The sequence below is a fragment of the Palaemon carinicauda genome, chromosome 8 (genome assembly GCF_036898095.1).
Source record: "Palaemon carinicauda isolate YSFRI2023 chromosome 8, ASM3689809v2, whole genome shotgun sequence".
In the NCBI taxonomy this organism is placed as follows: domain Eukaryota; kingdom Metazoa; phylum Arthropoda; class Malacostraca; order Decapoda; family Palaemonidae; genus Palaemon; species Palaemon carinicauda.
This window is the reverse complement of record NC_090732.1, coordinates 20,799,115-20,826,569: the sequence shown is the minus strand read 5'-3', so window position 1 is coordinate 20,826,569 and position 27,455 is coordinate 20,799,115. Positions and strand designations below refer to the sequence as shown.

The window sequence follows — 27,455 nt, the reverse complement described above, 5'->3', positions numbered from 1 at the left end:
GAATAATTTGCTTTAAATAGCATTGAGATAACTGTGGAGCTCTATGAGCATGAAGAAACATATAGGCTGGTTTGTGTTGTTATTAACACGGAAGTGAAATTTAACTGTGCTTTTTCACTATACATTTAAAGACATGGAACTTGTGATGTTCAAAGACAACAGGATTAGAAAACTGTAAAATGTTGAAAGCTTCCAGAGGCATAGTTGGTGAGTATCAGTGACCTCTAGTTAGGCCAAGTAGTTTACGGCAGCTTATAGATGCATTGTTTTAGTGTGAAGAGGGACTTTTGTGAGCCTTCAGCGTTTATATTTACTTGTCCATGCCAAGTTAACTAGCATCACCAAAAGCCTTGGCCTTGCAGACAGAGGTGCAAGGGATGTTGGGGAAGAATGTGTTTGAAGTTGTTGCAGATGAGTCTCATGTGTTTCTATAGCTGGCTTTTCCTGGTGGAGAAGTCATTTGTGGACCGGAGACCAGTCATTGATTTTTTTCCACTGAACAAGATTGTGCGTCAAGCAAATTTCATGTTGGAAACAATATGTTTTGTGTTGAGTTCCATCAGAAAAGGAATCTTAATACATTCAGTTGATCTGAAAGATGCATACTTTCAAGTAACTGTGGATTAATTTTCACGGAAGTGCCTCCGCTTATTCTTCTAGGGTATGATATACCAGTTCAAGACTCCGTGCTTTGGACTGTGTACTGGTCCCCAGATATTCACTTTGGCAGCATCCTGGGTCCACTCGCTATGGAGATGTCTGTTAATGTCTCCTGACGATTGAGTTATCCTAGCCTCCTCTGGGAGGCAGTTGCTACAGGAATGAGATAGGCTTCTCTCATTTTGTCATGATTTGGGAGCTGTAATAAACTGGGAAAAGTTAAATCTCATACCCAAGCAGAAGGTGAAATACTTAACCCTGGATAGGTACGGTCCTCGGACACCCCTTTAAGGGTATACTCGGACGCGAACGACCCCGACGCCAAAAAAAATTCTTGAAAAATCAGTTTTTGCAGTAACCTCCTTTTTTCTTTTGCCAAAAAAAACTTCAATGAATGCTTAAAACAACTGTAAAGATAAATACTACTCATCTGCAGAAAAACTATTTTTTATAAATATTTTAAAAAATTAAGTAGAAAAAAAAAAAGACCTGACATAAAAATTCATAAAAAAAAAGTTTATACATATATAAACAAATCCTTTTAGGAATTGATTCTTGAATGTTTAGGACACATCTTGATGTATTTTGGATGAAGTCAGACCCATGGAGGTGAAGATCTGAAATGAGAAAAAAAGGGTAACTTTTTTTGGCCAAAAAAAATTGTCCAAATTTCATGAATTTTTTTGGGTACCCAAATGAAATAGGAAGTGGCTATTTTTTTTAGGGAATAAACATATGTTATCCTAAAATAGAAATATGTAAAAAAATCTTCATTATTTTGTAAATTACATTTATATCAGGGGCCATATCTAAAGGTAATTTTTTGAGTACTTGGAAATTTCGTAAAAAAAACGGATTTTGAGCGAAGCGAAAAATCTATTTTTGGGTAAGATAGCCATGTCGTCCTGATGGAAGTTCCTTAAAGGCAGCTTCCTAGGGTATATTACAACTACGGCGATATTCCCAGAGAATTTACCTTCAGGTACCCAGAATTCTAACTCCTGGAGCGAGTATCCCTAAAAAGACCTTAGGGATATCGTAAATATCAGTGGACGTATTCTTGACACGCCTCATAGCAATCTATACCCCGAATAGAGTTAACACTTCGTAGGGGTAAAATGGCAAGAAAACGAAAACGATAAGAAAGGGGGGAGCCGTTCATAAGGCATCCCTCCTCCCCGTTTCGAAAGCGTGCCCTGCGCCGCTCACGGCGCCATCTGTATTCCTTGTAGCGATACACGAGGTGCTACAGATACTGTATGTAGGGAGGGGTCCTACTATCCTTTTCACTCTTATTTATTTATTTTATTTTTGAAAAGGAGCAGGGCGGGTCCATCAGGACGACATGGCTATCTTACCCAAAAATAGATTTTTCGCTTCGCTCAAAATCCGTTTTTTGGGCTCAAGCCATGTCGTCCTGATGGAAGTATACCAGAGCATTACTGTATCTGTGGATTCTCAATACGTGCCGTACTCCTCAAGAATGTTTCTTAGTCAACTCGACTGACAGACCTAAGATGTTACCGTTATACATCTTTTCACTAATCATAAGCCATGAGAGTGCTTCCTGCCCCCTACAGGGAGGAGTCCTACTAGACTCTAGAAACGAACGAAGAGTACATATACCTATGTATGAATCACTCGCCAGCCAGTACCATATAGTGGTCTCACTCTATATGAAGTAAAGCGAAGTCTTACGGGACTACAGTATCCAAAAGAAAAGTCCCGACCAGCACCCTGGTCGAAGTAAAATTAGACAAAAGGTTATATCTGCGTAGGATTAAACTTGCTGCTACCACCATCCTCAGAAAGGGGTGGAGTCCTTATTGCTAAGGAAAGTATAAACCAGTATAATCCAGGCTTTGCATTAAGGAATAGGCTATTATAGATATCCCCGATTAATATACATAGGCTAAATGCTCAAAAAACAATATGAAATCAAAAATAGGTGAAGGAGACGCAAGGTTCCCGAGAACAAGTTTATTGAGAAACAATAAATAGACATGGTCACCATAAATATGTACATATGCTAGGTGGATGACCAACAATTTACACAAGTACTGTAGTGCATGGATGAATGATTATCTGAAAGAAAACATATGTGTCACTTACACATACCCCGGTATCAAACTTAACGTCCATGTTACTACTTCGCTGACAATAGCGTTGGCAAACGCTTGGCACACCTGTCTGTACTTGTGCTACCATCACCATAACGTTGGAACAGTCACTGTGGGCTCTGAGAGCCTACACTACCAGTTATATCAACGCATATAACTAACTATTCACCCAAGAATCCAAGTCCCAAATGATTCCGCTGTTCCTCGCAGAGTTAAACAGCAGGGTTAACGACGCAACCAACTGCTACCACAGACCTCTTTAGCTGCTCCACTTGCTTAGCATAGTGGCGAAAGAATACCCTGGAAGACTTCCAGCCAGTGTATGAACGAAGGTGTTCAAAATCCATAAAGTTAAAGAAGTTTAATGATGAAGCAACTTTCCTCGGATCATGACCTGCGGGTGAACTGTCAGGATCCGCTCTGCGAATAAAATATGTAATTTTCGCCCTAAGTTGATTTAAAGATAAATTCGAGCCCGATGTTTCTCCTCTGAATAGTTGGCCCCCATGGAAGTCTGAAGTTCTACGAAGATAGACCTTAAGGCATTCTACGGGACATAGAGATGCATCTTCTTTCAGAGGGCAGATTCTCCAGGGACCCCACCTGTTGGTGGGCAACTCGTTCTTAGCGAGAAACGTAGGGTCCGGAAACAGGTTCAGTTCTCCCCCATCCAGGAACTGAACTCGGCCCTCCTCTCTCGAGAGGGCCACAATCTCACTAACTCTGGCCCCAGAAGCAAGGGCAAAAAGGAAGATCACTTTTTGAGTCAGGTCCTTCAACGCACATTCCTCATTATCTAGTAATGAGGCAAAATGAAGGACTTTGTCTAACGACCATGAAATAGGCTTTGGAGGAGCTGATGGTCTAAGCCTAGCACAGGCCTTTGGGATCTTATTAAACATCTCGTTAGCGAGGTCTACCTGGAAGGCATATAGAATGGGTCTTGTTAGAGCTGACTTACATGTAGAAATTGTGTTCGCCGCCAGCCCCTGTCCGTGGAGGTGAATGAAGAAGGATAGACAGAACTCCGTAGAGATCTCGTGCGGGTTCTTATCTTTGACAAAGGCTACCCATTTCTTCCATGCAGATTCATACTGCCTCCTAGTAGACTTACACTTGTATTCTTCCAGGAAGTCGATACTATCTTTCGAGATTCCGAACCGTTTCTTCACCGCTAGGGAGAGAAAATCATGAGCTGCAGGGTTCGGGTTTTCTGTAATGAAGCGAAGACAGTCGACTTCTGGACTTGCTGGGACAGAACTGGGTCCGGGAGTGGTAGAAACCTCAGTCGTAGTTCCAGAGCTAGAGGGAACCATACACTGTTCGGCCACTTGTGGGCCACTATTGCTGCTACTCCCTTGAAGGATCTCAGTTTGTTGAGGACCCTCAACATCAGATTGTGAGGGGGAAACAGGTAGATCCTGGACCATCTGTTCCAATCGAGGGACATCGCATCTATTGCTTCTGCCGAGGGGTCCACGTATGGGGACACATATTTCGGCAGCTTCTTGTTGTCCTTCGTCGCGAAGAGGTCTATCTGCAGTTCTGGGACTTGTCTCAAGATGAAAGAGAATGATCCTGCGTCTAGGGACCATTCTGTCTCTATCGGTGTCACCCTGGATAGAGCGTCCGCGGTCACATTCCGGACTCCTTGAAGGTGAACTGCTGACAGGTGCCACTTCTTCTTCTCCGCCAGTCGGAATATGGCTAACATTACCTGGTTGAGAGGTGGGGATCTCGATCCCCGCCGATTCAGACATTTCACAACCACCTCGCTGTCCAGTACCAACCTTACGTGGATCGAGTGACGTGGGGATACTTTCTTCAGGGTAAGAAGTACTGCCATAGCTTCTAGAAAGTTTATGTGAAAGGTCCCAAATAGCTTGGACCAGATCCCTTGCACTTTTTTCCGATGGGAGTGACCCCCCCACCCTACCTTTGAGGCGTCTGTGTGGATTGTCACTGACGGGGGGGGTGGCTGAAGAGGTAGAGACCTCTTTAGACGACTGGCTTGAGACCACGGTCTGAGAAGAGAACGTAGTCGAAGTGGGACCGGTCTCTTCAAGTCCCTTCGCTCTTTCGATGCAAAGGTTCTCCATACTCCCGCTGCATCTTTTAACTGTGCTCTTAGCACTGGGTCTGTTACTGATGCAAACTGAAGAGAGCCCAAAACCCTCTCTTGTTCGCGTCTTGATATCCTCTCGGAACCTAGAAGTCTCCTGACAGACCCCGCTATTTCCTTCCTCTTTGACATCGGGATGGAAAGACGGTGTGACACTAGATCCCAGTGAATTCCCAACCACTGGAACCTCTGAGCTGGAGAAAGACGAGACTTCTTTCTGTTGATCATGAAGCCTAGATATTCCAGGAACTGAATCACTTGTAGGGAAGCTTGCAAGCATTCTGCTCTGGATGCTGCCCACACCAACCAATCGTCCAGGTAGGCTACTACCTGGAACCCTTTTAGGCGTAACTGTTTGAGAGCTGCGCTCGCAAGCTTCGTAAAGATCCTTGGGGCTATGTTTAGTCCGAAGGGCATCGCCCTGAAAGCGTAAAGTTTTTGTTGTAGCTTGAATCCTAGGTAGGGGGAGAGACGACGACTTATTGGAACGTGCCAATATGCGTCTGACAAATCGATGGAGACGGTATATGCCCTCTTGGGCAGTAAGGCCCTTATGTGTTGTAACGTTAACATCTTGAACTTGTGGTTCACTATGAACTTGTTGAGTGGTGACAAGTCCAGAATGACTCTGAGTTTCCCCGAGTCTTTCTTGGGAACACAAAACAGCCTCCCTTGGAACTTGATGGACTTTACCCTCCTGATCACCTTTTTCTCCAACAGATCTTGGGTGTACTCCTCCAAAACGGGGGTGGAGTGTTGGAAAAATTGAGGGCACTGGGGCGGAGTACTGTACCAACTCCAACCCAGTCCATTTTTGAGAAGGCTGTGGGCCCAGGGATCGAAGGTCCAGCGATCCCGGAAATACTGAAGTCTCCCACCTACCGGCGACACTTCACTTTGACTGCCCTGCAGTCTTGCCTCCCTGGCCGCGACCACCTCTGAATCCTCGTCCCCTAGAGGGGCGTCTTGATGACCCTCTAGCTGCTCCTCTGGGTCTTGCACGAAACGTGGTCGACTGTCCCTCGAACACGGGATTGAATGCCGGGGAAGCTGATGACATGGCTTGGGGAACCCATTGGAAGGTGGTCGGGGTCTGGGCTACCAGTTGTGGAACCGGAGGCAAAGCTGGCTGCTGCTGCTGTTGTCTTTGCGGTTTGAAGGACTTGGCTGGACGGGAGGAAAACCTTGACTTCTTCGCCTTTCCTTTCGGCTGAGGGCCCTCATCCGGAGAAGACTTCCTCTTAAGGGACAGGCCCCACTTCAGGAGAAGATTGCGGTTCTCAGTGGCTGCCTTGTCCACGATCTCTTTGACCACGTCCTTGGGAAAGAGATCTTTACCCCAGATGCTGGATGAAATTAGCCTCTTGGGTTCATGCCTCACTGTGGCCGAGGCGAACACAAACTCCCTACAGGCCCTCCTTGCTTTAACAAAGCAATAGAGGTCCTTGGTTACTGTGGCCAGATGGATTTTGGCCATAACCATGAACATCTCTGGCATCTTGGGGTCGCTAGCCATCGTCTCCATGTTGGTCTGGAGAGACATCGAGGCTGCCAGGCGCTCCTTTGTGTCCAATTCCCTCCGTAGAAGGAATTCCGACAACTTGGGAAGGTTTTCGCCGAACTGCTGTCCTGCAATGTCGGCGTCCAACTTCCCAACCGAGAAAGTAAGGTGCACCTCCTTCCAGTCCTTATTGTCCATTGGCAATGCCAACGATAGAGGTTTACATTCCTCCAAAGGCGGGCACGGCTTGCCAGCTTCAACCGCCTTGATGACGGCCGCAAACCCCTTTTGCATAAAGGGGAAGGCCCTAGCCGGGGAGGATACAAAGGAGGGGTGCTTCTTACTCAAAGCGGCAACCTTTGAGTTTGAGGACCCCCTCTCCTTTAAAGCAGCTGTCAGAGTGGCTTGAGCCTTGGAGTGATCCAGGATAATCACCTCCTTTGGTTCCGTCTCCTCCTTCGAAGCCGGCTCCTTCTTCAAACGGACATAGCAGTCCGGGTAGGCCCCTCTACTGGGCCAGAATTCCACCTCCTCAAGGGGAACTGAGCCCAGTTTCTCCGACATGACGATCTTCCCAATCGTCATCGGCATGTGCTCGGCATATCTCCACGGGTTGGCATCCGAGCACAGAGGAAGGTCCTTAACATTGAGCTTCTTTGGAGGTCCACGTGATGCTGTGATCTTCTGCATCTGGAGCTCCAAAGTAGCGGCCTTCTGATTATTCTCCCTCTGCATCTGTTGGATCATACCAACGATGGAAGAGAGAGCCTGTCCAAGCTCTGCTGGAAGAGCGGACGAGGTAGAGGGGATAGGTTCAGGGACCTGAACCGGCACGTCTGATGATACGGGAACCTCTTCCTCCACGGCAATAGGATCTCGATCCTGCTCCTCGCCCTCTGCGAGGAGATCCTGCTCCGCACGATCGGACAAGTCGGACATCTTGTCGTCCAACTGGATGTCCTGCATGGCGTCAGCGACATCCTCCTCCACTGGAATCTGGATCAGAGGGATCTCCGGCCGAGGCTGGGGAACAACAGCATCAGGGGAAGCCTTGGGAAAAAGGTATGCCCTCATCTTCTCGTTAGGAAGATAAGGTCCAGTGGTGTTTTTCTGAAAACCCCTTACCCATACGCGAAGCCTCTCCCTCGCTGCATCTCTTGACTCCGCCGACCTAGGGGATTCAAAAGCCTCTGATAGCAGGTTAGTACATACAGCACATACCTGCGGATCCCAGTAACGATGGTCATCATTGGAGGCTGCACAAGCCGCGTGCCTCCTACACGAGGCATGTCCGCAAAAGTTCTTACTGCGGACATTGCAGAAGACACTATCACACTTCGGATGCTCCTCCTGTAAAAGAAGAAAAATTTCCATGAATATCAAGTGAATTTCAATTCACATGTAACAATGAGTATTCAACAAGAATAAGGGAAAGACACCTACTTGTGAAACCCACACAAACACCTGTGGAAGCCCACCAGCCAAGTCACATAGTTAGTCTTTACTAGAATAACCAGAGAACGTATTTCCAAAGGAAATTAGGTGTAGCTCACACCTAAGGTAAAATATTACCATTCCGGCCAGGGATAAAAGAATTATCTTTTATCCTTGTAAGGCGACACCAGGTGATTGTACCAGTAACACAAGTAAGATAGAAAAGACAGTGTTGTAACCTACTACATCATGAACTCCCTTGGTTGAATATACCACCAAGAGAGGACTGATACAGTACCTGAGGGTGGTGTGCCAGCCGGCTATTGCCGATCAGCACCCCCCCCCCCTGTTTTTCGAAAGGTAGATCTCAAGTACACAACATCAGATCACCTTTATTGGGGAGAACTCCAGATCCCATGCCTGAACCGGCCGGCAGTGGTTGCCGGACCGTAGCCACCCGGTTTGCACTGCATTGCCGGCCATCATTCTTAGTGGCCGGCTGACTGGGCAGTGTCGCAGGCCGGCCGGCAGCAGTAAACAAACCCTGCCGGCTGGCCCCCACACTAGGCAGCGCTCGGCTGCCGGCCCCACTTGTAGTGGCCGGCAGATGAGCAAGAGACCGGCCGGCAAAGGTATACACCCCACGCCGACCGACAGCAAGAGAACTGGAGAACACCCCTCCCCACCGACGGCCGGCCTGTAGGCCGGCAGACGGCAAGGACAACACATACTAAGACAATAGAATGAGTGCCGGGTTAAGAGACTATGAGTCTCTGGGCCCGGCACCCGAAAGAGTGCCGAAAGGAAGGGGAGACACTAAGTCAAGCTTCCTAACCGCTGCCTACTGAATCTTCAGACGGCAGCGATGGAGGGACCAAGAAAGGACCGGGCAGCACTCGAAGTAATGGTCTCTGCCGGTCGGCACACTTTGCCGTCCGACAGGAGACCACGTCAGTTCCTCATCCCAACCTAGGCTAGGCAAGGATGCAGACGACTGACACAAGGAACGGAAAAAGAGAAGGGAAGGACAGAGGGTCCTATCCAACCTTACCTTGGTTAAGGGTCATTCCCAACTAAGACAGTTCATCTCAGTTAGAGAAAGACCCGAGAGGGAGGCCGGCACTACTGGCTGCCTCCCAAGAACCACGGCAAGGAAGGAATTGCCTTTCCAGAAAAGGGAACATATCCCGAGACCGGAACGGCAATAGGACAGTCTGAAGAGTCACCGAGTAAAGGGATCACTACTGGAACCCAACAAGGTGGACCAAGGGGATAACCCTTAATGCCCGAGTCAATCAGCAAGGGAGACTCTGCCCCATGCCAGACAAACCGGGCTCAGACTAAACACTGTTGTACTGTCCCCCTCTGAACCAATACAGTTGGAACGGGAAGGTACAGTACTACTCCAGCATAGAAATATTTGAAGATTAATTCAAATAAACCACTAGAGTTAAGCCTAAGGCTTAAACAGAGGGAAAGGGTTTGCCCCTTCCCCGAAGAGAAGGGAGCAAACGGGGAACAGATAATATTATAATGACCTAAGACAACCTAGCCTAGGCACTAAGAGAATCGATTACCTAATTCACCGAAACTCACACCAATACTATCTTGGAAGGTACTCGAAAAGGACTTATATGTATAACGTTGCCTAACGCTTAAAGCAATAAATTCACATTTGGAAGACTAATTATCATGCAGGAAGTACATAGGCCAACAACTAGCCTACGAAGACTAGTGTTGGCAGCCTTGGCAAAACTTCGCCAGGCACACTACTATCGCATCATAACAGAATTCCTAAATAAGCTAAGTAGCTAATATTTAAGCGCAAAGGGGCTGGGAACGTCGCTCTTGCTAACAAATAAATCCTATTCTAGCGAGCGACAGCATCCATGATGCCTCCAGCAGGCAACAGCTCTTGTATCAAAGATAACTCTTTTAATTACTTTAATTTTAACCAAGAGCCTACATTTATACATAAAAGAAATAGTACTCAACTTATCCGAGGCAGAAGAAGTTGGAGAAAGCATTATTAAACGAGAAAATTCCAAGATTGGGTAGTAAAAAGGGAAAACACACCGAGTCGTAGAGCTACGCAAAAAGGAATACAGATGGCGCCGTGAGCGGCGCAGGGCACGCTTTCGAAACGGGGAGGAGGGATGCCTTATGAACGGCTCCCCCCTTTCTTATCGTTTTCGTTTTCTTGCCATTTTACCCCTACGAAGTGTTAACTCTATTCGGGGTATAGATTGCTATGAGGCGTGTCAAGAATACGTCCACTGATATTTACGATATCCCTAAGGTCTTTTTAGGGATACTCGCTCCAGGAGTTAGAATTCTGGGTACCTGAAGGTAAATTCTCTGGGAATATTGCCGTAGTTGTAATATACCCTAGGAAGCTGCCTTTAAGGAACTTCCATCAGGACGACATGGCTTGAGCCCAAAAATACATATATTTAATATATAATATGATATTTATGCAGGTAAAAATATACCAAAATATCACAAATTCTATAGGGAACAAGAATATATATAGATAGGGCAGCTTACGCTTCGGATATGTCCACAAAATGGCCGCCAACCACACTGACTCAGACTCCCTAATTTGCCACTTGAAATGTAGGAAGGGTATGTCAATTTCAAGGTGTTATTTACTAATCTAATTATTATTGGATATGCATAAAAATTGTATGGTGGGTTGCTGGATAATTGTCGATTATTTTACGACTATAAAATTAAAATTCTGACCCAAAAAATTTTTTTTGAAGGGAAATAAAATCGAAAAAAAAAATGTAAAACAATATTTTAGCTAAAAAAATTTGATGATATTCAATCAAAAAAAAAGTAAACAAAATTTTCCGACAAATAAACATCTAGAGGAATCATTACTCTGTGATAGTTCCTTAGTACGTAGTAATTTTGAAAGAATTGGGAAAAAACGAAAAAATGGCAATCACCGGAAAATCGAACACATACCTATATATACGCCATATCTGGCTAAAAAAAGAAGATAGGCATGGGTAGCCAGATCATCTAGAAACACTTTCCAACACTATAAAAATATAAGTTTTGCGACACTACTTGCCAATTCCTTACGGTAACATGACTAAGCAAAAAAATGCAAAACAAATAAAAAGGGGCACTCGTGGAAGAATGGCCATTCTAATATACGGCATTTCAGAAAAAAAAAATTTCAGCCACGTGCTAGGCAAACCATCAAGGCATATTTTCCGACAAATAAACATATAAATGAAATATTACTCTGTGATAGTTCCTTAGTACGTAGTAATTTTGAAAGAAATGGGAAAAAACGAAAAAATGGCAATCACAGGAAAATCGAACACATAGTTATATATACGCCATATCTGGCTAAAAAAAAAATAGGCATGGGTAGCCAGATCATCTAGAAACACTTTCCAACACTATAAAAATATAAGTTTTGCGACACTACTTGCCAATTCCTTACGGTAACATGACTAAGCAAAAAAATGCAAAACAAATAAAAAGGGGCACTCGCGGAAAAATGCCCAACATTCTAATATACGGCATCTCAGATAAAAAAAAAAGACATGCACGTGTTAGCCCAACCATCAAGGCACACTTTCTAACACATAAACATGAAAAAAAAATCAATAATATACGGCAATTCCTTACTACGTAGTAAATTTTTACAAATATTGAAAAAAAAACAGAAATTGGCAACCGCAGTTAAATACCCAATATACCAATAACTACGTCGTATCTGACAAAAACAAAATCACGCATGGGTAGCCAGATCATCTAGACACACTTTCCAACATTAAAAAAGCAAAAGTTTTACGACACTATTTCGCAATATCTTACGGAAAAATGACTTGGCAAAAAAATTAAAAAAAATTAAAAAGGGACACTCGCGGTAAAATGCCCGACATTCTAATATACGACATCTCAGATAAAAAAAAAGACATGCACGTGTTAGCCCAACCATCAAGGCACACTTTCTAACACATAAACATGAAAAAAAAATGAATAATATACGGCAATTCCTTACTACGTAGTAATTTTTACAAATATTGAAAAAAAAACAGAAATTGGTAACCGCAGTTAAATACCCAATATACCAATAACTACGTCGTATCTGACAAAAACAAAGTCATGCATGGGTAGCCAGATCATCTAGACACACTTTCCAACACTAAACAAGCAAAAGTTTTACGACACTATTTGGCAATATCTTACGGAAAAATGACTTGGCAAAAAAATGAAAAAAAATGAAAAAGGGGCACTCGCGGTAAAATGGTCCTCGTGGTGATGAACGACATTTTAACTAAAAAAAAAAACATGCACATGGTAGCCAAACAATCCACCAAGACTTTCCACAACTGATAACCTATACAAGTTGCACCATTCTACGACAATTTCATAATACGTAATAACTTTGATAATTATGCAAACTACCTCAGAAGGGTAAACTCGGACGCGAACGACCCCGACGCGTCTCAGAAATCGGGGAAGGAGTACAGCTACAGCAATGCACATCTGGACACTACTAGAGCGTGTAGGGGAGACACCTCCTGCAGGTCGATCACCCACAAATTCAGTCACAGGGGTGAGTCACGTGAGAAAAACCTGTTTTTTTTTGACGCTCGGGGTCGCAAACGACCCACCGTACCTATCCAGGGTTAAGCATGGTGATAGACACAGCAGCAGCGAGTCTTTCTGCTAGACGAATGCATCACCAAACTTAAGAAGATAGCGCAACCGTTTCTGTACAAGACAGAATTCCCAGCTCAGCGCTGGCAGTCGTGTCAACCACCTTTCTTGCTGGAGAAGCTCGTTCCTCACGGGTGCCTCTACCTGAGATCTCTTCAGTAGTTTTTGAAGGATCACTAGTCAGCCTCTAGGGATCTCCCTTTCCTTCCTGTTTCAGGGGGACAGGAGGCTCAGGCCAATCTTACCTGGTGGCTTGATAAGGAAATCCTTACCAGGGAATTCCTCTTGACTCTCTTCCCTTAGACACGCAACTTTTCCCAGATGCATCGAAGAAGGGGTGGGGTGCACACCTGGACAACCTGGTTGTTTCAGAGGTGATGTCAGAAGAAGAAATGCATTTGTTCATTAAAATACTGGAAATGCAAGCAGCCTTTTTAGCAATACAAGGATTTCAAGAGTGTTCAAGGAGGCAGTCGGTATTGCTGATGAACTACTATAAGCATGGGGGCAGCTCTGCTTGCTGATGAAGTGGATGCACATCTGACCTACATTCTATGCTGTAGCGTTGTCATTCAGGTACATTCCTGGCAAGAGGAATGTACTAGCAGACTCACTTAGTTGCCAGGGCAGGTTTTAGGAGCAGCGGTCCCTACATCCTTGTGTAACAGAGAGGCTTCTTGCTTTCTGGGATTCTCCGGGGATCGACCTGTTTGCTACAAAGCTAATCAGGAAGTTCCCCATGTTTTGCTTCCCCCATTCTAGACCCATGGGCCGTGTTCGAAGACGCTTTTCAACAAACATGGGATCACTTTGATGCAAACACTTTTTCTCAGTTCAGCTTGATCTATTCACACTAATCAACCATGTGGTGATTATGCTAGGACTTAGGATGACCTTGGTGGTTCCCAGATGGCCACATGCCGATTGGTATCCACCCCACGTTTAAGACTTTCTCCATTCCCTCTCAATGTGAAGAATCGTGTGGTGATCGAGATGAGATAATTTTTTGTCCTGAGGGTTCTCTGAAGAAGACCCTACCCCTCATACCTGAGTGTCAGTGACTCTTCCTTAGCACTGACGGGACCAAGAAAGAGGTGTCAAGGAACATAATCTCTTTCTGACTTCATGAGACAATTGGTAATTAGTACACCTTGACCACTGAGAGGGTCAAGGTACCAGCTAGCGCCAGAGCTCACGAAGTCATAGTTATATGCACCACCCATGCCTTCAAGAGGAATTTTGCAGTCAGTCTTTTAGCTATTTTATCTATGGAAATATACTCACAAGTCCCTGGAAACCGTTGTTCTTGGTCCTGTGTCAGTTGCTCAAGTGGTTGAGTAGCCAGCCCAGCTCCCACACAGAACAGTAAGCATCTTGTCTATGGTAACATATAGGTGTTTATAATAAAAGGTAGAATGACTGGCTCTTCTTCATGTTTTTGCTCCCTCTTTTTGAGATGAACTGGTTTGGTGTCAAAATTGTTCCGTCACCACTTTCAATGAGTTTAAGCGTTAAACAACTTAGTGTACTGCAGGTATACTAATTATGTTTTCAATATTAAACTTACCCGATAATCATGTAGCTGTCAACTCCGTTGCCCGACAGAATTCTATGGAGGGATACGCCAGCTATCACAATACTAGAAGGGGGTGTATTTACCAGCGCCACCTGTGGCCAGGTACTCAAGTACTTCTTGTTGACACCTCCTCAATTATTCCTCTGTCGTGCTTCCGGCAAGACGTTCTGGGATACGCTTATGTTCTTGGAGTATTTTCACGACTTTGGTGAAGTATTTCTCTTTGATTTCGGCTGTCGCTTTACTGGAAACTTCTATATTAGCTTAGTTAGCTTTTGGAATTAATTTGATTAATTATGGTGACGAGAGAGTATGAACTCTCGTTCACCTTTCAATGGCCGACCCTTCCCTTAGAAGGAAGTGTTGGTGTCTAAGAGAGTATAGACTCTCTTTCTTAATTTTGCTTAACAAAAGTTATAGATTTATTTTATATCTCTCCGCCTCTTATAGGCCTCTTCGATTAACTTCCTTTTATTATAAACTCATTAAAATTAATTTTTATATTTGTTTATATTCGACCTTCCTAATAGTAGGCGGTCTTTTACCGAAGTTAATAAACTTTGAGCCCGTCATTTCGGTTTTACCTATTAACATATTATGCTATTTCCGCCACAGAGTTTGAAAGATTTTCTTTGACAGTCTCGTACTGTTTTCAAAGTTGAACTAACGTTTTGTTTTGTCTCTGCAGTTGTTGACGTTCAGAACGTTCAACTTGCACTCTATCGTTACGATAGAGAAAGAATGTTCACGGTTTCACGTTGCAGTAAGAGTAACCGTGTCTAGCGTTTTGTTCATTCTTTCTTAACTTAATGGTTTTGATCCTAATAAAGGAACTTTTCAGTTTTTTCCTTTAACAATAATATGTTTTAACGATATATATGATTGGGCTCTTCTCTCAGGTTCTAAGTCAAGAGAGAGAGAGAGAGAGAGAGATAGAGACGGAGGGAGAAAGAGGATAAACGTTTCATTCAAGCCTGCCAGGCGTACGAGTAACGTCGTTATCGTTTTTGCTCTTCTCCCTAGTCTCTTTAGGGGAAGAAACTAAACGTTTCTAGAGTGATCTAGTGTTTAGTCTCTTTCCAACCACTGAATTATCTTTCATTAGATTTTTCTGTTACATTGTAATTCTGTTTTCGCAATTACTAACTTTGAGAAAGGATAGAATTGCGTATTTCAGGTACAAACCACTTAAAGTTTCGAGTTCAGTGAAATAAGTGCAAACAGAAATCAAAGTGATAAGTGATTAGTGCGTGAGGGTACTTTTGTGCGCGCCAGTCGTCCTCCCAGTCCGGGACCTCTTGCAAGCTCCCAAGCCCAGGGGAGAAGCAATGTCGAAGGGCATAAGGGTTCAGCAGGCCTTGATCGGCGCACAGAAGTATTCTCGGTGGTTGTGGGCGTGTCTTACCGAGACCGTCACTCCCACCCGCAGACGATTGAGCCCTTATTTTGCTCGTCTGCAGAAGAGATTAGGGGAGAAAATAAAGGCAGAGTAACGCTGGTCTCAGGTCTCAAGACCTCTTAAACGTTAAGTCCAGACCTATGCCAGACGTACGAAGTTAAAGTTCACAACCCGAATGCAGTCATTGGGTTAGCTCTGACTCTCCTCAGTCATCAGTTGATTACACTCCGCCTAAGAGGAGTAAGGTTCTGCCACAACAGATCTCTGCTGTTAAGGCTTTACCTCAGCAGAACTTAGTGTCTGCCGACCCCAAGTTAACTCTACTGCAGTCCATACAGTCACAACTTTCGGTCTTGATGCGTGAGTGTCGGGCTGAGAGTGTTGCGCCTCCGCCTCCGCCTACACTCCCCCCCGCCTATGATCGCTCCGCCTGATCACAGTACCACCTGCCAGGCGTACGATGTTGTGAACTCTACTACAGTCCATGCAAACACAGCTTTCGGACTTGATGCGTGAGTGTCGGGCTGAGAGTGTTGCTCCTCCGCCTCCGCCTACACTCCCTCCACCTACACTCGCTCCGCCTGATCGCAGTACCATCTGCCAGGCGTACGATGTTGTGGACTCTACTACAGTCCATGCAAGTACAGCTTTCGGACTTGATGCGTGAGTGTCGGGCTGAGAGTGTTGCTCCTCCGCCTCCGCCTACACTCCCTCCACCTACACTCGCTCCGCCTGATCGCAGTACCACCTGCCAGCAGTTCCACCTGCCAGGCGTACGATGTTGAGCCACGTGCTGAGTTTGCTGTTCCCTGTGGTGTTCAGCCTCCGCCTTCCTTAAGGCAACCTTTACATTGGGATCAGGAGGATTATACCTCTCTTCCTCCGCCTCCACTTGCTGCTCCACCAGTGATGCAACACTCGGTTGAGGTACAACAACCTCTCCCGTCCATGAGTCAGTCTCCTCAGCTCTCGCTGCAGCGAGCTCAACCCTCCACAAGGCAAGCACCACAACACCTTAGCCTTGCGCCTCAGGAGCCTCAGCTTGCGAGACATTTACCTTGTTCTGCGCAGCCTCTTCCTCATCGCGCTCCGCTCACACCACAGGAACTGGAACTTGCTACTCCGCTTCCGCCAACCGCTCAGCAAGCGCAACCCTTGGGTTCAACCACTCATGCTAGGAGTCAGCCTCCTCCACCCATGCGCCTTCCTTCTGCTTGTCTTTTATTCAGCCTTTGCAGACTGAGCCTCAGGTGTTCCCTCATCGGAGTCTTGAAGAGGAAACCACAACTATTGTTGTTCCAGCTCGTTCTGACTCTGCTGTTCAGCATACCTTACCTCCATTTTCATACCATGGTTTAAACCCCATGCAAGCATGCATAAAGCACTCTAGCACTGGTCATGGAATTTCTGAGAAATGTTAAACGCCATGCACACGCTCTGCTTTCCTTACAGCAGGCTCTGCTTACAGCAGGCTCTGCTTACTACATGCTTAGCATACAGCATGCTCTGCATTCAGCATGCTCTGCATACAACATGCTCTGCATACAGCATGCTCTGCATTCAGCATGCTCTGCATACAACATGCTCTACATACAGCATGCTCTGCATACAGCATACTCTGCATACATCATGCTCTGCATACCTTACCGCATGCTTCTCAACACATCTTGGGTTGTTGCCAACTCACTAGACTGTCAAGCAGTTTCATAACGTTGCCTTCTAGTCTGCTGCTTTTGCACCAGTGAACCCTCACTCAGAGAACTTAGCTTTTCTAGGATAAGGTCCCTGTAGATGAGAAAGTTCTTTTCTCCCTCCTTCTGATATTCCCTTGAGGACTCTGTCATTTGGAGGGAGCCTTTAGCTGCATAACCTCTTATGGACTTTTATTTAAGCATAACATGCTTACAGGGAAGGTAATGGTTCCACTTCAGCCGCTAATCCCGTCTGTTACCACACCTGCTCCCATTGACCTTGAGCTGTGTTGCATGACATGCAGTCCAAGCTTAGTCCTTGTTAGAGGATTTTTTGTTTACGGAGTCAATGTGTCACGGGGAAGACGTTCAACAACCAACAGAAGGGACTTGTTGTGACGCAGTGCGGCAACCTCAGCAACCCGTTAAGGAGTTGTCTGTACGACCCAGACAGTCTAGACAGATTCGGGTTGTCACTGTACTTCCTCGCTTGCCCATGATTGACAGTTTACAGACTGTGCAGCAGTATCATGATCTTGTGTCCGGCTCCGTCAGACGACTGGCTTTTAAGAGCTTCCACAAGTCGTCGCTGTCTGGAGATTTTCAAATGGACTATGGATCTGACCAAGGAACTGGGCCTCCTGGTCAATTTAGAGGAGTCTCAGCTCGTTCCATCCCAGACCATTGTCTCCTTGGGTATGGATCTTCAGAGTCGAGCTTTTCGGACTTGTCCGTCGGCCCCAAGGATCTTCCAAGCCCTAGAATGCATCCAGAGCATGCTGAGAAGGAACCGATGCTCAGTCAGGCAGTGGATGAGTCTAACAGGGACACTTTCATCGCTGGCCCTGTTCATCGAGTTAGGGAGACTCCACCTCCGCCCCCTTCAGTATCATCTAGCTGCTCACTGGATAAAGGACATGACGCTAGAGACGGGCTCAGTTCCTGTTTCCGAAGAGATGAGGTCTACTCTAACGTGGTGGAAGAACAGCATTCTTCTCAAGGAAGGTCTACCATTGGCTGTTCAGACCCCCGACCACCGTCTCTTCTCGGACACATCGGACACGGGCTGGGGTGCGACACTGGACGGACAGGAATGCTCGGGAACATGGAATCAGGAGCAAAGGACACTTCACATCTATTGCAAGGAGTTGTTGGCAGTTCATCTGGCCTTGATAAACTTCAAGTCCCTCCAGCTTAACAAGGTGGTGGAGGTGAACTCCGACTACACCACAGCCTTGGCTTACATCTCCAAGCAGGGAGGGACTCATTCGAGGAAGTTGTTCGAGATCGCAAGGGACCTCCTCATTTGGTCAAAAGATCGAAAGCTCACGCTGGTAACGAGGCTCATTCAGGGCGATATGAATTTCATGGCAGATCGCCTCAGCCGGAAGGGTCAGGTCTTCCCCACAGAGTGGACCCTTCTCAAGAATGTTTGCAGCAGACTTTGGGCCCTGTGGGGTCAGCCAACCATAGATCTATTCGCTACCTCGATGACCAAGAGGCTCCTCTTGTATTGTTCTCCGATTCCAGACCCAGCAGCAGTTCGCGTGGATGCCTTTCTGCTGGATTGGTCCCATCTCGACCTGTATGCATTTCCGCCGTTCAAGATTGTCAACAGGGTACTTCAGAAGTTCGCCTCTCACAAAGGGACACGGCTGACGTTGGTTGCTCCCCTCTGGCCCGCGAGAGAATGGTTCACCGAGGTACTGCAATGGCTGGTCGACGTTCCCAGGACTCTTCCTCCTAGAGTGGACCTTCTGCGTCAACCTCACGTAAAGAAGGTACACCCAAACCTCCACGCTCTTCGTCTGACTGCCTTCAGACTATCGAAAGACTCTCAAGAGCTAGAGGCTTTTCGAAGGAGGCAGCCAGAGCGATTGCCAGAGCAAGGACGACATCCACTCTCAGAGTCTATCAGTCTTAATGGGAAGTCTTCCGAAGCTGGTGCAAGGCCAATGCAGTTTCCTCAACCAGTACCACTGTAACCCAGATTGCTGACTTCCTGTTACATCTAAGGAACGTAAGATCCCTATCAGCTCCTACGATCAAGGGTTACAGAAGTATGTTGGCAGCGGTTTTCCGCCACAGAGGCTTAGATCTTTCCTCCAACAAAGATCTACAGGACCTCCTTAGGTCTTTTGAGACCTCAAAGGAACGTCGGTTGTCCACTCCAGGCTGGAATCTAGACGTGGTCCTAAGGTTCCTAATGTCATCAGGATTTGAACCGCTCCAATCAGCCTCTTTTAAGGACCTCACATTAAAAACTCTTTTCCTCGTGTGCTTAGCAACAGGTAAAAGAGTAAGTGAGATCCACGCCTTCAGCAGGAACATAGGTTTCACATCTGAAACGGCTACATGTTCCTTGCAGCTCGGTTTTTTGGCTAAAAACGAGCTTCCTTCCCGTCCTTGGCCTAAGTCGTTCGAGATCCCAAGCCTGTCCAACATGGTGGGGAACGAACTGGAGAGAGTACTTTGCCCAGTTAGAGCTCTTAAGTACTATCTAAGAAGGTCAAAACCATTACGAGGACAATCAGAAGCCTTATGGTGTGCTATCAAGAAGCCTTCTCTACCAATGTCTAAGAACTCAGTTTCTTACTACATCAGGCTTCTGATTAGAGAAGCAAATTCTCATCTGAAGGAAGAAGACCTTGCTTTGCTGAAGGTAAGGACACATGAAGTGAGAGCTGTGGCTACTTCAGTGGCCTTCAAACAGAACCGTTCTCTGCAGAGTGTTATGGATGCAACCTATTGGAGAAGCAAGTCAGTGTTCGCATCATTCTATCTCAAAGATGTCCAGTCTCTTTACGAGTACTGCTACACCCTGGGTCCATTCGTAGCAACGAATGCAGTAGTAGGCGAGGGCTCAGCCACTACATTCCCATAATCCCATAACTTTTTAACCTTTCTCTTGAATACTTTTTATGGGTTGTACGGTCGGCTAAGAAGCCTTCCACATCCTTGTTGATTTGGCGGGTGGTCAATTCTTTCTTGAGAAGCGCCAAGGTTAAAGGTTGTGATGAGGTCCTTTAGTATGGGTTGCAGCCCTGTATACTTTAGCACCTTTGAGTTGATTCAGCCTCCCAAGAGGAACGCTGCGCTCAGTAAGGAAGACGATCTTATTAAAGGCAGAGTAACGGTTCAAGTCGACTTCCTTACCAGGTACTTATTATTTCATTGTTATTGTGGATAACTGATTATATGAAATACGGGATACTTAGCTATCCTAAATTTAGTCTTGTACACTGGTTTTTCACCCACCCCCCTGGGTGTGAATCAGCTACATGATTATCGGGTAAGTTTAATATTGAAAAATGTTATTTTTATTAATAAAATAAATTTTTGAATATACTTACCCGATAATCATGATTTAATCGACCCTCCCTTCCTCCCCATAGAGAACCAGTGGACCGAGGAATAATTGAGGAGGTGTCAACAAGAAGTACTTGAGTACCTGGCCACAGGTGGCGCTGGTAAATACACCCCCTTCTAGTATTGTGATAGCTGGCGTATCCCTCCATAGAATTCTGTCGGGCAACGGAGTTGACAGCTACATGATTATCGGGTAAGTATATTCAAAAATTTATTTTATTAATAAAAATAACATTTTTCTAGAGTACCACACTAATATTTACACATCTTTTAATTGTGCATAATGGGGGTATTGCACCATTGCCAATACTTCATTTCCCCCCATGTGGATAGTGGACCATATATTCATTTGAAACCAAAAATGTTGGAGGCAAAAATCTGTAAATATTGTGAGTTCATAAATATGTGTCCATATATAAACTGAAGATATTACATAGAAAAACTTGTACAGTATTTAGAAGGGAATTATTTTTGTAATCCATTTCATCCTTTAATTTTGGTTTGTTGCTTTAAATTTTGCATGATTTGTTACGTGAGTACCATTTTAAAGCTGAAGCTGCTCAAAATTAATCTGCATATGTTGTGAGTACTTTAGTACTGTGCTGTACTGGTGGCTAGTGAAAAGGGATTAGCTATCTTTTAAAAAAAGATAATTTCATAGTTATTTTCATTCTTTCATTTCAGAGTGTTTTAGTTAGGGGTCTGTGTCGAGGACGGATAGCTATTAGGGGTCCAGCTATTACAACTGTAATAACCTTAGCCCTACGTCCTCTGATAGCAGCACAATATTCTGACAAACTTCTCTCACTTACAACAATACATATTCTGAGTATACCTGCGCTGGTTCATCACTTAGCAACTGTAGCAGTGGAGGTCAGTATGTTTTTCTTTTATCCTTTAATAAGTGTTCATCTGGAGTATGAGGCCTATTTGCCCAAAATAAATTATGGCTTGAAAAATATATAATTATTTATGGTAATAATGTCTTTTATTTGTTTAAAGTTTGAAAACTCTTAGCTTATTTCCATGGGTCTTCCATTGAAATTATAAGTTATTACTGTAACTTGCAAGAGCTAGCTTAACAACCTTATTAAGAGTAAAATATACAATTTTTATATCTTTACTGTACGCCATGTGGTGCCATGTGAATGCTAGGTGAAAGAATTACCAATGTACTTTTACATTATTTGTGGTGTTAGGTGACTGCACATAGGCAGTGGTTAGTTGGTTAGGGGAACTAGAGTTCAATGACCCAAGGGTACCAATTATACACAGATTTTTGCTCTTCACAGGTGTCTCTGTTACCTAACCCCCACGAAGAACGAGGCCCGACTGTATATGCATATGTGCGTAACAGAGTATTCCTTCAAACTAATGCTATTCATGTACTTTTAGCTATTCAGGTGTCAATTTATAACTGGGAGGGAGGAAACCAATGTAACCGATGCAAAGGCTATCTATTTCATTGTATGGTCAGGATCATGTGTTGTTACAATTTATGGTGCATTGATTTTACCAATGCCATTCAAACATTGTCAGTCTTGCATTGCTTATAAAGGAAGGCCGTTGCCAGAAACTTTTTCCTATATTTTGTTTGGAACCCTTAAAATGTAAATTGTTTTAATGTTATAAATGTATAGTAAACATGATCACAGTTGGTAAATCAAATATTGCAATTATATGCATGGCCATAATGAACATGTCATTAAAATGAACATCAAATCAACTAGGCTGCGATTACACTGCAATTCCTTAACAAAAATGGATGTACAGTACAACAATCTTTTATATGGAAGAAAGGGGGAGGTGGAGACATTTTTTGCCCATTCTTTTGTCCCATATTTAGGCAGTGTGCAGATAAAGCAACAATTTTTCTGTGTGGTATCTGGTTGGATTTTTTTTATTTTTTTTAATCAAATATGCTACAAGTAGCCTGATTAAAATTTGTGAACAATGGGAATAGAAAGTGATAGGCAATTTTGTCAAAGCAAAATAGTTCAGGTTTTGTGATGAAAGTTAGGCAAGCTTTGTTTTAACAAAATTTCAATTGACAGTTCATGGCATCATTACATAGTTTTTAATGTGATTTGCAATGCAAAAATCTAAATACCAAAGGCATCTTTGATGGGGGTTGTGGTCTTATAAAATACCTGAAAGGATCATCAATAATCTTTTGAATAAATACTATCTCTAACAGCATATATAATAGTCTTAATCACTTGCTTATTTTAAATTTACTACACTTGAACATCATGTTGTTGGGGCCAAATTCTTTTTTAAGATACAGATGTTGAATTTTTTTATAGCCTATATAATAACTGGGCTCCTCAAGGCCTTGTTACACATATTTTGGAGTGAATAAAGTCAACGGTCTGAGCTGCAAATCTTGAAGAACAGAGAAACTTTTTGTCTTATTTATGTAGATTACATAAAAATATCTTGAATCTTACTATGAAGGATAACTTTTAAGAATCTTTTTAGATTGAATGTTTGGAGGAATTTTAGTGACTACACAGAATATTTTTTAAATTTTGTGCTATTATTCTCCTGTATGACCTCCCAGATTATAAATGGTACTGTTTTACTGTACTGTATTTCTATTCGTAGGGTAAAATTTAGTAGTGAGCTGAGTATGTGGAAAAATATCCTTTAAACAAAATTATATTAGCTAGATTTTTTAGATAACCTAACCATCTTTCATTTTCACCCCCCTGTGTTCTTTTATGAGAAATGAAGCCAGTGTTTGGTGCTATGTTTAGTATAATTGTATTTACTGCTTTATTAGTTATTTTATTAATTAAGATTACAATAGATAAATTTTTTATTAACCTTATATTTTATTTATGAGTGTACAGTAATGGAATTGTGCAATGAAGAAATAAATGTTAAAATATGTTAACTCACGAACTTAATTTGTTCCAGGCATTGCAGATGTTTCACAAGCATGGTATCTTTGAACGAGTAGTTGAATTTGTTCAGACTGAGCAGAACTTGCGCATCATTTTCAATACACTGGAAGGCTCTTATGCCTTGTGTCTTCTAGCAAATCTTATACATTTAGCTTATGAAGAAAGGGAATCATCATTCCCTACCTTAGCCTTCCCCAAGTTCAATGTAAGTATTGTATTGACAGATGTGATTATAATTTTACAGAACAATATGGTAGAGTATTGTACAGTACTGCTTGTTAGTTTTTGCAAGAAGGGAAATGTATTGCTTTTGATCTAAGAAAATCATGTGTTCAAATATTTTTTTTAACTAAAAGATTTTTGCTTAACTTATTGTTTAACAGAATGGATAATTATGCTATCTCTCAAAACCTATGTGAATAAAAAGCTAGGATCTGAATTATTTCTGATAGTTCAGTAATTATTGTCAACAGAGGTCCTTAAATAATTTTGGTTCTTTTCTCTTTGTTACATAACATTACTGTACAATCTTTTATTTAGTAAGATTATCCAGTACCGTATAATTTTTTGTTTTGCTGTGTATATTTTTTGTTTTGTTTTTTGAAGGATTTTATCTTTTTTTTCATCTATTAAAGGATTGCTTAATACAGTATTTTGGTGTATGTTACCTGTAGGTCACATGGCCAGTGTCTAAAAAGTATGAGTTTTTAAATTTTGAAATAAATATTAGCATGGGAATGATGCACAGCATCATGAAATTGTACCCTCAATCTGTGGCCTATGATCCCTCCTTACCTCGTGATCTCATACTATTTATGTTGACATAGAACTTCAGTTGGCATTTTTGACTGCTGTTAACCTTTTATTCTAATAGTGTATAAAGCATATTTCTATGTACACTGCATAAGGGAAACAGTTTTATAAAAGTACAGTCAGACCTCACCATTTGTTGGGTTGATATTCACGAATTTGGTTTTGTTCCAACACGGAGTACTTACCTCGAACTACTTTCTTAGGAGTACCTGGGATCTCCTCCCATCCGACCAGAGTTTTGTGCAGTTTACCCTACTCCCGTTTTCTGTGAGGGCTAACCTCAGGCGGATGGATACGTGCCCTGAGGCTAAGCCCGGGTCAGGAAGCGTGCTAGCTTAGGTCTCGACCCTCAGTAAGTTCTCTGGTCGCGTCGCGATATCATCTCGACGCTCTCCTTATCTCAGTGCGACCCTTTGTGTCCCACGTGGTCTCCACGCGGTATCCCTGTGCTTTCCCTTTGTGTCCCCGCGGTCTCGCGCATTAACCTTGTGCTTTCCCTTTGTGTTCCCGCGGTCTCACGTGTTAATCTTGTGCTTTCTTATTCTTTCTCGCTGCGTTCCTGTGTCTTGCGGTATATTGCTAGTGCGTGATGGAGCATCCCCGTCGTTGTCCTGGGCCTATGGCCGGGAAGTCGTGTGGTGCGTTCCTGTCCAAGCGGGAGGTAGACCCTCACTCCTTGTGCTCGTCGTGCAGGGGCAGAGTGTGTTCCCCGTCGGACACGTGCCCAGAGTGTGAATCGTGGAGTGAAGTGCAGTGGGTACAATTCGGTACGAAAAAGAAGTCTTCCAAGAGGTTGCCCAAGAAGGCTAGCACCTCTTCTCCCTTGACGTCACCAGGAGAGCCTCCGGAAAGAGTTTCTCTACCACCTTTCCCTACCCAGAGTAGGGGACGAGGTAAGTCCGTTGCGGGGAAGAAGCCAGTGGCTCTTCCCCAGGAGTCTGCTCTTCATGATAGTGGGGTAGCAGCTACATTCCAGGCAAGGGGGGGCCCTGAAGGTGAGTTTAATGGGGGTTCTAGAGACCGTGCCCTGGTGCTTGCGGGTCACGTCTCGTCGGATGACCCCATGTGGAGTAAAAATGTCCCTGCCTCTTTGCCCGCATCATGGGCATGTTTTTCAGGTACCTCCGCAGCTGAAGGCGCCCCCGAGAAGGAAGTCTCACCCCCGTCAGATCACCTCGAATGGGTACCTCCGAGGATGCCCTGCAGGTCCCCGTTGAGGTTGGAGGAAGGCCTCGGAACCTGGTTCCCCGACGTAGGGCACCCACGCTCTTCCCCAGCGCCGCCGTCTTCACTACCAGATGTGTTTCTCCAGCCCACGCCTTCCGCGGTCCATCAGGTCGTTCAGCCGCCAGCTCTTCATGCCCCTGCCCCACGTCGGTAGCAGCGGACTCCAATTCCTCGTAAGGTGAAGCCCGGAAGAAACCCCGTTGGAGGCATGAGAGGTCCCGGAGGAGGCATTCCCATTCTCGCTCATGCTCCAGGTCCCGCCACGGAAGAAAACGATCCAGGTCCCCCAGGAGGAAATTCAGGAGGAGCAGATCGCCGGGGGAAGAATGGGGGGTCATTCCCCGTAGTAAGCTCGTCAATTTTACTTCAGTCCCGAGCACTTCAGGTTGGCGCCCTAGAAACAGGTCCCCGGAGAGGTTCACCTCCAGCCACAAGCTCGAACCTCGGAGGGACTCGGCCTCGCTGACCTCATTGGACAGGCGTAAGACCGCGAAGGTCCCGACTCAATCCGCCCAGCGGAGGGAGTCGCCCCTTCGGCCGGGCAGCCTCGTCTCGTCCTCCAAAGTGGCGCCTCAGCGACGGGAGATGGAGAGACGGCTTCCTCCGTCGGGCAAGCCCACGGAAGCCTGGTCCTCCACGACAAAGGACAGACCTAGGACGGAGGCCCTCGCCGCCACGGCAATGCCTGTCCTGCGTCCGGAACCTTACACAGAGGCCCCCATCGGTGGAGCTCCGTCTAGAGAGGCAGGCCAGACGGAGGACGCGGACGACAACTTAGATGGCGCAGCAGCGGAGGACTCGGCATATAGGAGGGTGATCGGGCTCATTAGGAGACATCACAGAATAGAAGAGCCCGAACCCTCCATCGAAGATGCCTGGCGCTCTAGCCTCAATAGGCTAATGGAGGCCCCCGTCCAGCAAAGACCTTCGTTAGCTCTTCCGGTGGCCAGGGACGTGAGGCTCGGTAGAGCTCACGTCAACAAGATCGTGGCTAACAATGCAGAGGCCCCCAAATCACAGAGTTCCTCAAAGTTGCTCAAGGGCCTGAGGTCCCAGAGCAAATTATACCTGCCAGAGGGACAGCGGCCAGGGACCTGCAAGATGGAAGCCTCCCTCGAAGTATTAGGCCAAGGAGCACCAGAAGACAGAGCCTCGACAGCCTCAGTCTGCTTCTCCCAGTCAGAGGCAACGATGATGGAGGAGATGGCTAAGGACCTAGCCAATGTTGCCTCCTGGCTGGACTGGTGGGTGTCCGCCCTCGTAGGAATCCAGTCCTCCTACGACCTCTCAGTCCCGGGGAATCAGGCTCTACTGAAGGAGCTGATTATCTCGGGAGGTAAAGCGCTAAAGTTCTTATCCTACCAGTCCCTAGCCCAATCAGCCAACTGGGTTCTTCGTAGGAGGGACACTATCCTGAATAAGATGACCAGGCGGATTCCGGACAGGGAAGCGAGGGCCCTGAGGAGCCTGCCCCTGTGGGATGATGCTCTCTTCCCCTTGAAGGCAGCAGAGGAAATTATGGAAAAGGTCCAAAAACGTAAGAACGTGGGTGAACCCAGACCCCAGTCACTGCAGAGACCCATCCACAGAAGGCCTCCATCCGATGTTCCTCCTCCTCCTCGGGCCTCGCCTAGCCAGCCCAGGAGAGACGCCCCAACAGCTTCTTGGTCGCAGCCTTCGCAGCCCTCCCGTAGGGGAGCAGCTTCAGCCCCCGGCCTCCTTTAGGACTTCATACGCGGCCACCAGGAGAGGACGTACAAGTCGATCCTTCAGAAGGAGATAGGGAGAGAGGCCCCCTACTCCTGCCCAAGCCTCAGTTGGGGGGATGCCTCAGACGTTTTTGGCAAGCATGGAAGAACCACGGGGAAGACCCGTGGACAGTAACAGTATTAAAGGAAGGGTACAGGTTACCATTCCTAGCAGAACCCCCGCCCTTAATTCCAGA

General features: G+C 45.2%; 1 protein-coding gene across 1 annotated transcript in view; it reads left to right on the top strand.

Moving 5' to 3' along the window:
* The window catches only part of LOC137645682 (ubiquitin-protein ligase E3B), a 210,052-nt gene that overhangs the window by 45,073 nt on the left and 137,524 nt on the right, over positions 1-27,455 (top strand). Inside the window, exons 6-7 of the mRNA XM_068378530.1 lie at positions 21,246-21,434; positions 23,484-23,675. Coding sequence (XP_068234631.1) covers positions 21,246-21,434; positions 23,484-23,675 — 381 coding nt within the window. The remainder of the gene's footprint in view (positions 1-21,245; positions 21,435-23,483; positions 23,676-27,455) is intronic.